The sequence below is a fragment of the Notothenia coriiceps genome, unplaced genomic scaffold (genome assembly GCF_000735185.1).
Source record: "Notothenia coriiceps isolate Sejong01 unplaced genomic scaffold, NC01 NC01_scaffold00017070, whole genome shotgun sequence".
NCBI classification, from domain to species: Eukaryota; Metazoa; Chordata; class Actinopteri; order Perciformes; family Nototheniidae; genus Notothenia; species Notothenia coriiceps.
Window position 1 is genome coordinate 174,432 of NW_011349771.1, and position 10,513 is coordinate 184,944.

At 38.7% G+C, this 10,513-nt stretch overlaps 1 protein-coding gene across 1 annotated transcript; it reads right to left on the reverse strand.

Annotated features, from left to right (window-relative positions):
• Positions 1–522: 522 nt before the first annotated feature.
• On the reverse strand, positions 523–6,297 carry drc5 (dynein regulatory complex subunit 5). Its single transcript, XM_010776527.1, has 5 exons — positions 6,220–6,297; positions 5,746–5,908; positions 4,624–5,189; positions 3,419–3,868; positions 523–2,187 (listed from the first exon to the last, which is right to left on the reverse strand). Exons 1-5 carry the CDS (start codon positions 6,295–6,297, stop codon positions 1,996–1,998), a joined length of 1,449 nt encoding a protein of 482 aa, XP_010774829.1. The 3' UTR covers positions 523–1,995.
• Between the last annotated feature and the right edge of the window lie 4,216 nt (positions 6,298–10,513).

Here is a 10,513-nt window from a genome sequence, read left to right on the forward strand (position 1 = left end):
GATTTTGGACTTTACTCACTGTTTTATACTGAAGACGTCACATTATGTCCTTCATGATTAGCAACAAGCCTCTCACACGGCTTCACTGTGAACCATACGTCTGTATATAAAAAACTGTGTTTACCGGTGAAATGTTTACATAACAACAGTAACAAAAAACCCATTTAAAAGGGTTATAAATCTGACTAGATTCATAACTAGGCATTTTTTCCTCCGTAGACGACTGTTAGCAGCATTGAAGCTTTTGTCATGCGAAGCACTGAACCCTTTATCATGTGTATGAAGTAGATTAGGTTGTTGATATGATGTGTTCTCTTTCACTCAATAATGCTCTGGGGATTTGTTTTTTATATTTAAATGATTTTCAAGGCAGGAAGGGTTTGTATTGTGAATAAAATATGAAAGTGTCGATAGGGATCTTGTGCTTATAATAATAATAATAGATTTATTTTGAAAGCACTTTTAAAGGTGCTCAAAGTCGCTTCACAGAGATAGTGAAAAGAAAAGAACAGCAAATAAATATAGTTAAAGTCACATTAAAATAAAGCAATACAACAACAATCACACGTTTTTTGAAGGTGGTGAGGTCAGTGCAGTCACTGATGGGTTGAGTGTTGCTGTCAAGGGTGAAGTTGAAATTCTGGCTGGTTTTGGTCTGGGATGGGGGTTCGATGACGATGATGATGATGTCTGATTGGCACTGTTCAGTTGAAGATGGTTTGTTTGCATCCATGCTTTTATTTCTGAGAGACAGTTGGTGAGAGTGGAGTGTGTTGTGGGGGTGATGGTTTTTGTTGAGATATAAAGTTGGATGTCATCGGCGTAGCAGTGAAATTGAACTGCTTAGCGGAATGTGTCGCACAATTAGTGTTAACAGAGGCAGGGACATTTTTAATGTGCAGATGTAGAATGGTAGGTTTGTTTGGTCAAAAACGGCAATACAATCCGCTGTGAAAAATGATTCAGGCAACATTTGCTATTTGATGGTGTTTGTTTCCCTTTAATCATATTAACGTTTTAAAAACATATTTGATACACTTCACAAGAACATTTGTTTTAAGGAAAATGATTGGGTTATTATTGATAGCCATTTATCCTATGTAGATGTCTCTGTGTGCTAGTCCACCATTACAGAAGGCCTCTCTTGGAATGATTCTAGGAAAACAATTAATAGTTTTGCAAGATTATTAGTTAAGATGTTTTGTTGCCACTAAGCAAAGTTCTTCTATATTATTGGTCAGTAGATATAGGTTTAAAAAACAACAACAACAACAACAAGAGAGTGTATGTATTCTAACACCACCACAACGTGGCCTTGATGTTACATAAGGACTGAAAACCAAATCTGTGTATCAAAATGACAAAAAGGCTCCTGAATAAACTGAAATGCTCACAAAAAACTGTGTGAAAAATGAATTCATGACAATTGTAAGAAAATGTCAGAATGTGATTTAAGGCTGCACCGAATATCATTTTGTTTACATTCAAACCTATGTTGATAACAAATTGAATGCAATTGGAAATTATTAACTATATATTTTGTATTTATTTTAACTTGCTGAAACCAAATGAATAGACATGCAACAAATTATAACGTCAGGGTTAGGGACTATACAAACTATTTCTTATTACCCCAGTGATACACTAGTAAAATATATACATGATCTATGTTTTAATATGCTATGATATGATAACACATAATATCACTATCTCGTGGTTTTTACACATGTTTACACCATTTATATTTTGTGCCAATTATCTGTGTATGGAAAATCTACAAAACCAAATTTGAAATAGGCACAATAATTCAAAGCTGCAAATAGTAATTATCCAAAGGTGCAGTAGATAGATGTTACTATGGACACGATAACTCAATATGTTGTGTTTTTGTGGGTGCTGACATTTTGTTAAAAATCAACCAATAGCAGCCAAGCTCTGTGGCTTAATGAATACTGGACAGCAGGAATTAAACACTAATGAATATGGGTTTGTATTTCAATAAACAACTGTTGATGTTTTTTTGGTTTTACTTTCCCGAGCGTGTCTTCTTTGTTCTAAACTCTGGTTTGTCCACACCACCTGGTTGACGAAGGACGCGCTCTGCTCCTCAACCTCCGTCAGACGGATATCGCACTCTGTCAGGCTGCTGTTGTTGGACATGGCCTCCTCCAGAGCTTTCCCTCCATCCTGCACACACAGAGAGAGTCAGAGAGAACTAACAAACCAACACATTTGGCACTGATGCATGTCCATGTTAAACACATCACAGTCTTGTTAACCTTGAGAAATCCCCCCCCGCCCCCCCCGGGCAACTCTTGCGCTCTGAAATAGCCCACGCTTTCTAAACTGCTTATTGTGAGTGTCACCAATGTTTTATTGCTATGTCTGAAACAGGCGTTCTATTTCTGTGAACCAAGGTCACAGATATTGATGGTGGGGCACTTTGCATTTCTGCTATGCGTGTGATTTTTGGTCTTCCGCAGTGTATTCCAGTCACTTTATAAAGAGGTAGAGAGCATGAGAAGGGGAAAACCGTATCTACCTCTCACAGGGAAACACTCACTTACTTACTGACTGTAGCTTTCCATTATTTCATGTTTTCCACACATATCTATGAATAATTTATGGCACTGATTCTTTCAAGCTATTCTGTCTGTTTTCTCCAAGGCATGCTGTCTGTGCAGGCACCAGCATGCCTTAGGACGGAAATCCAGTATTTGAAGATAACCCAGTGTTCCATAAGATCTTACACAGAGAGCCACGCGCTGTGCTAGTTCTTAAAGAAACACAATTTAAAAGATAACATTTTGAACACATTTCTCCTTGCCCCCTCTTTTTGGAAAAACATTTATATATTGATTTCTAGATGTACGATTCCTTTCATTTAGTAATATGAAGGTTATTTGTTTCAATAAATTTTTCTTGGAAGGTTAAAAAAAAGTTGTGAAAAATTGAGAGTTGACATTAATAGTTTGACAAATACAATTAGTGCCAAATCTTAATTCTATATTCTAAGATTTTTTATTTTATGTCTATGTTATTTATTTTAACTTGTACATTTTTTCCCTCAATTTGAATATTTGTCCTTCTTTTTTGTGTAATTATTTTCGATACTGTTCCAATCAGAAAATACAATGTTGTTGAATTTGCACCATCTGTTTATTGTCTTCTTTTATCTGAATATAGATAATATAATTTTATGGTTCCTTTTTGTAAATAGAGATAAGCATTTATACGACATTGATCTGAATGAATAATGTTCTAAAAAAAATTGGAACAAATTAAGCTCGGCAAGCAACGTTACCCTTTGATATGGATGATTGACAACATGGCCTTTTCTCTGGCACCGCCCTCAGGTTCAACTTCATTTGAATTGCCCTCTCTGGTCATAAGCGTGTCGTAAAAGCAATTGACTTACCACTCCCAGGTTGTTGCAGGAGAGATTGAGGCTCTTAAGGGTGCTTCTCTGAACCAGCACTTTAGACAGAGCGATGGCAGAGGGCCATGTGACCTCGTTGGCTCCCAGGTGCAGGAGAAGCAGGGTGTTGTTGTTCAGCAAGGCCTTCCCGATCGCCTGCCCCCCCTCATCTCTCAAACGGTTCAGACGCAGGTTGAGTGACAACAGGGTAGAGTTCATGGACAAGGCATGAGCTAGAGCTTTGGCCCCGGGGCCTCCGATATTGTTGTCACACAGGTTCAGGGTCTCCAGGCTGCTCCTGTTGAGCAGCTTCCCGATGGCTCTGGCTCCTTTGTCTCCGATCAGGTTGTGAGAGAGGTCGAGCTCCCTCAGGGACGGGTGGTCCAGAAGGTATTTCACCAGCAGCCGGCACTTTGTGTCCTCCATGTGGCTTAGATTGAGCCTTAGAATCTGTGGAAACAAGATATTATGAAGATGATATGGTGAGTTGAACAAACAACTGAATAGATCAGAGCACAGATAAGATGTCATGGGGGGTGGAATGTAAAAGTACGAGCTGCTAATTTTCCTTTGACAGTATGAACGCAACACAAAAACACAGAACAATGAGGCATTGTTTCGCACATGCTTCTATACATGAGGTGAGCACTTTTATACACTATAACATAAATGAAGTAAATAAAAGAAAATGTCTGATACTGTTCTGATTTTATCATTGGCACTTCAATATCTTTACATTTCGGACACAAGCGGTCAGAATTTGCGCCGAGGAAATTGTCGTTGGCATTTTTCTATATTTATTCTAGTATATTTTAATCTTAACTATTAAGTGAAAATGTAGTTGACTCATGAGCTCGAGGCTTGATAACAGGTCCAATAATATGTTGTACAGTTTCCATGTCTTGCACAGAGATCAGTAGCGGATTCGTTCTCTGTTCTCATGCAGTAACAAATTAATGTGACAAAACTTTTGTCAAATAGTGACTTATTTAGGTTGCAGCCAGAGGCCCTGCAGTTTTTTATTTGACATAAATAGAGCATGAATTTCCTGCTTGTGCAGCTTCAACAACAATTTTCCTGTTTCAGGACATCAGGGACTGTAAAATGTGTAAATAATGCCTTGCAGCTGGCAAACATACTCCACATATTTAGGCAAAGGAGCTACAAAAGGCTGCACGATTTAGTAAAGAGGAATCATTATTCACCTTCAAAGTCTTACAGGACTTCACAGCCTTGGCGAGGGACTCACAATCTCTGTGGGTCATCTCAAACATCTTACATTCGAAGTTCAGACCACATTGTTTGACCCTGTACACTACATGGAACTCTTCCAGGTTTGTCAGCTTGTCGAGCATGATGTTAAAGTCAAAGTGGTCCATGGAGGGTCCGTCCTCATCTTCAATGACCAACTCGGAGCCATATTCCTCCTCATCCTTCTGCGGCTCCGTGACAGGCGGCAGGAGCTGGGAGATGTTTAGCCTCTTGATGTAGTCCTTACAAAGAGGAATCATCTCTACAAAGGTCTTTGGCTCCGTTACATCTGGGATAAAAAGCTCAATCATGTTCTCCATGTGCTTCTCAAAGAACATTCGTTTCCAGCTGTTGCCATAATGAGTTAGGTCACGAATGCCTCCCCATTTCTCGCAGCAGCGCTTCCAGTACACCCCGTCGTGGATCAGGTTGGCTGTCACATGCAGGGGCATGGAGGTGGACAGTCTCTCCTGCACAAAGTCTTTGTGGACGGGGGAAAGGTCTTCCCATATGGGCCTTTCTGTAACAGGAAAGTTTGAAAAAAGTTCCAGTTATATAAAAGGTAAGTGGGTAAAAGTGTGTGTATTATCATCAATTTGGGTAGTAACGGATTACATGTAATGTGGATTATGTGTTACAATATTTTACTATATTCAACCCAGATTACATTTAAAAAATGCAATAGGATTATAGTTACATTGGCATAGATTACTTGATGAATTTGATCACGTCTTGAAAATATGGCAATTTTGAAACTTTCTTTCATGATAATTAATGGTAATATTTGCATTTCCTTTGCTATTTAAATATTAAAATTAAGTGAGACATGTTTAAAAAGTAAACAAATAATAATATTTGTGGAATCATTTTTTGTGGCTGTGTCCATTTTTTCAATACAAGGTGAACTATTTTCAGATTTGAAATATTAAAAGCTATTTAGATTTCATTAACATTTGTAGTCCAATAGATTTAGTTTCTTAATCCAAAATGATGTAGTTTGTATTGAGGAAACTGACTACATTTCAATGTAATCTGAACCAACCCTGATAAAAACTATATTTAAAACCACAGCATACCCTCGAAGTGGTTCACAATAGACTGCAGACAGAGGTTGGATAAAGAAGGCACTGTGTTCAGGAACCAGTGAGCGTCTTCAGCGATGATCCTCCTCAACTGCCTGGGGTCTGCAGCCTCAGGGGGGTCAGGGGACCTGGACATGGCTGCAGGATTAAGAAAACCCTAAAGAGACGTTAAAAGTTGCACATCACAGCATAGTATTTCAAATAAACGTACACATACATGATAAGTAATTCTATAAATACAGCTACCGTATGCAGCCACATTCTGTTGCTAGCCAAAACTGTTTCTAAAAAAGTTATGAGCTAGCAGACCCCTCATGCTAATGTTAGCTAACATTTTTATATTTAACTACAACTACTGTCCAGTAAATCGTTATGAAAACTGGAAAAAATAGTCATGCTTAACTTGGTTTAAAAGCATATAATTACATACAAATAACTGAATGCAGTCCGTTCAAACGTTAACTTTACCTGCAGTGCACTGGAATGGGCTAAAATCGTCTCCTTGGTAACAGGACGCTCCGTGTTTACTTTCTGAACCTCGGACATCTGAGCACTCAGCACTGACCGTTACCTTGCGTTACGGCCCAGTCTATGGTTACGGCCAGTCTACGTTTACGGCAAGTGTTTTTCTTTTTTTAAACATGCTGTAACTAGCTAAACCTTTTCCCATTTACATGTGTTGCTACTATTTAGAGGATATATGATAAAGGAATTGTGGAGAACACAGGGTGTAGAAATTGGAATTGTGAGTTAACAATAGCTTTGCATAAATATAACTGTTATAAAAGCTGAATTTCCGATTTTCAGGAATGCAACACAATACTTATGACTTTATTTTTAAAGCAGCCCACTTGATGCAATTATGCATCCCAAAAAGTTCGACAAAAAATGGATAGGACTGCTGAATTATTGTATTTGTTGGTCTGTGTGACATCAGTGTTACAGGAGGCTGTGCTGGAGCTGCAGCAGTGTTCGGCCTGATCACGCTGTGAGGAACATTTGGATTCTGCAAAGCTGGCAGATGGAGCATGGGCTTTTTGGATAAGCATACTGGAGTGAATCCATCTTTCATACAAACAACAACACAGAGCAGGTGGAAAGCTGTGTGGGCGTGTATATATCACTGAATATCAACTTAGGAGAATCCTGGTTGTTATTAAATAACAGAAAATAAGTGAAAAAAACAATAAAAAATATGGTTTTCAGGTTTTCAAAAAAGTGTAAAAACAAGACTGAAATAGAGGTGAATATTATTTTTCAAACCCTTCCCTTGTCAGCTGTAGCTATTTAATACTGCCATGACATGGATAGAGTCAGGTACATAATGCACCAAAAACTGATTGTGGTTCAGATGCTGAGAGCCAAAAGGATGGACAGATTACTGAACAGGTTAGGAGGGTCCGGGGTCTTAGCCTTTTCTTTGAGGTTGCTACGGTTCAGGTCCATCAAATCACGGACAAATAGACATAAGAAGCGCTTCTACCCCAATGCCATGAGCTGATCACAGCCAGACAATCACAGCACAAATGGAACTGAACTGAACTTATGCTCAAGCTCAACTAATTACATGTTTACATCCAACTTCACCACCTCATACCGTTTTTATAGAACACATATTTATTTCTAGTTTTCTAATTATCAACTGCACTGATAAATACATGTGCAATAACTTACTTATTGACTTGTTTACATTTTTTACTGCCTTGAACGTATTGTGATTGTATTTGTATGGTACAAAATGGTGTACTGTTCAATGTATCATAGGTCCAATTATAGTCACTATATATTATACATTAAAAATGTTTAGCTTGTATTGTCAAAAATGATAATACTGTCTGTTATGTGTGATTGCACCATCGGGAATGCTTGGAATTTCGCTGTACTCTGTGTAGTGACAATAAAGGAATTCTAATCTAATCTAATTTATTGTTTAATTATCACAAAGAGAGGTGACATGATCACAAGGAGAGACAAAACCACCAAAAAGGGACATCATTCAACCACAAAGACACTCCAAATGTCTACAAAGTGATGCAAAACACTTTACAAAAAGAGAAACCAAACAAGTAGAATGCAATTTAAAATGACCAAAAGGACAAGAGACAAAGACATCAGAGAGAGAGAGGGTGCTGTTACTGACTTCAGGTTGCTCCCAGAGTCTGAGGGTTGAGAAGCTGACTGTAGCCCAGAGGCCCTCCATCTCTGTCGTCCTCATGTAATACAGACTGACAGACACACGCTCCCCTCGTACTCCAGCTTTATTGGACTGCCGTGACATCCTCGGCATGGGAGGCCAGCTCTCTGTGAGGGGGGGGGGGGGTCAGTGTGGGATGAAGCACGGTGTTATCTGAATCCAAAACAAGAAGTGTCACAGGAAGGTTCGCTGATCAGGGAGACAATTCACTTCCTAAACAAGGCAGCATGATTCAGCTGTCAACAAACACAAATCAGGGAGAAGTTTCTCAGAAAGGGTTATGCAATTTTTTACTGATTATACACTAGGTGAGATCCAGAATTACATTAATACTTAGGCCTATGTCATACTCCGCAATTCAAATTATCTTTCCAGAAATTGGTATAATATATTTTACATTAGTTGCAAAATGCATGATTTTATGTTTGTAGTTGGCTTAAAAGTATAGTCAAAGTGAAAATACATTTGGACTAAAGATATACTGATATTGGCCTTAAAAAATACCCATATAGGCAAGTTTTTAATGGACACACACACACATTCAGATCTCAAGGTGCTGTTGCATTAGTTGCTAGGTTACACAGCATGTGTGTTGCTGTCAAGAAAATGGGTGATTTTGCAAAATGGGAAGTTTCTTTCCAAGATGTAAAATCTATTTTTGAATGTAATGCCCACTCCAGTAGTGCACATTGTCACGTAGCTCTAAATGCTTCATATTTTGTAAAACCTTTAACGTTATAATATATCTAGCATCAAATCAGTGGCACAAATAACAACCCCATGCACCTCTACTTAAAAAAAAAAAAAAAAAATCTACAACTTTGCTTTTTCTAAATGGTGCCAATTTCTCACAATTTTACTCCTGCATTTTTTTCTGGATTATTCAACTAAAGTTTTTGTCCATCATATTAAAGAAGCTGAAGTAAAAGAATATTGACTGTTTTTCCAATTAAAATAAATAAATAGTAGACAGTTAATTCAATAGTTGACAACTGATTGATTATCTCAGCAGCTCTACAAATAATATCTATTTTGGTGTAAGTGAGGAGCAGTGATGCAGCATGAGGATATCTCAGGAGAGTTGCCAGTGGGAGTGATTAACGCCCGGCCCAGGAGCCTTTGAGCAAAGCCCCACAGCTCGTGTCTCCTAGGAGCGACTCTCAGAGGGCATGGGGAAGAACAGAAAGCAGGGCACCACTGAATGAACAAAAATACAACAATAAAAAAAGTATCATGACATAACTATTATTTTTTGCCAACCTAATTGGTCTAATCAAAAAATACATTTTAACATGTACCTTTGCAGGCTGTGCAGTGATAGTAAATGAGTGTGCAGTGCGAGGCTGTATTTCGGCACAGTGGTGCTTTAGCTAAATGCTAGTTCAGTGTGTTAGCATGATAACAGCTCATGCTCATTCGGGCTTAACACAAAGCACAGCAAAGGCTGATGAGAATTTCAGGTACATGTAGAGAACGCGAAAGTAGCTACTGAGCATTTAAAAAATAATGTTTTATATCTAGAAGTTACTGAAATAGTTTGCAGGATAGAAGAAAACAGTGAGTTGCTGGAGGTACTACAAAAAAAGCCTTAGGTTCCTGAGAATACTACGAATGTACAAAATTCTTCTAAATCTATCAAATGCTTTTCTAGATATCTAGCCTGGACAAAAGTGGTGAACAGTATAGAACAATATTGCCATTCATAAAGTCATGCTACTAACACAGCTAGAAACAGAAACCCTGATTAGACCCTTAAACTGTCAGCCCTCTGTCTCTCTGATAAAAGCTTTAACACGTCACAACATATGAGTTTGTTTTGTAGTAGACGGCACTTGAGGAAACAATGCTTGGACAAAATCAACATGTGAATTCAAAAATGCATAGGAAGAAACATTTTTATTCCATTTTTTTGAAAAATAAAGCAAAAGAGACAACTGATCATTTTACAAAGAGAAACACGTAAACCTTATCAGAATCCTGTAAAGGGACTCAATGATGAGAGCAACCTCCACGTACTATCTGGGAACAATCCAATGAAACCCAAACATTAACACCAAAAACAGTCCAATTCACATTGCAGGGCTAAACGCCAAACACATCCTGACTATCGTCAGACTCGCTGCAGGGCGTGCTGGAGTCCAGGTGGACGCTGCTGTACGTGTCCACAGAGACCACCGAGCTCAGGCTGCTGCCGATGGACACCATGCTGCTGTCGCTGTCGCTGCTCCGGCTGCTGTCGTCATCGTGGATCACCATCACCTGAGCACCAGAGTCAGCGGCTGAAACACACAGAAACAGAGAAACAGTGAGAGTTTCTCTTTGAGGGGACGCACTTTCCATCTAAGACACTTTCAAGTCATTTGAATCTAATTGTAGACACATTATTCTAGAGGTAGAGATTTAACCCGACAAGGCATCAGTTTGTCTCAGAGTCTGCGCCCCCCACTTTGGGAACCACTGGGTTAAACTAAGGACTGGGTTAGGAAATGCCCGGTACATCTAGAATTGGGATGGCGAAGGCTGTTGTAAATTACTTTGAAATCTGATATGGCCTGTAATGAAGGTGAA

Coding starts and splice junctions, on each gene's coding strand:
- drc5 (XM_010776527.1), bottom strand. CDS start 6,297: ATGTCCGAGGTTCAGAAAGTAAACACGGAGCGTCCTGTTACCAAGGAG. Junction 5,909..6,219: donor CCCATTCCAGTGCACTGCAG/GTAAAGTTAACG, acceptor ACGTCTCTTTAG/GGTTTTCTTAATCCTGCAGC. Junction 3,869..4,623: donor AGTCCTGTAAGACTTTGAAG/GTGAATAATGAT, acceptor TTGTTTCCACAG/ATTCTAAGGCTCAATCTAAG.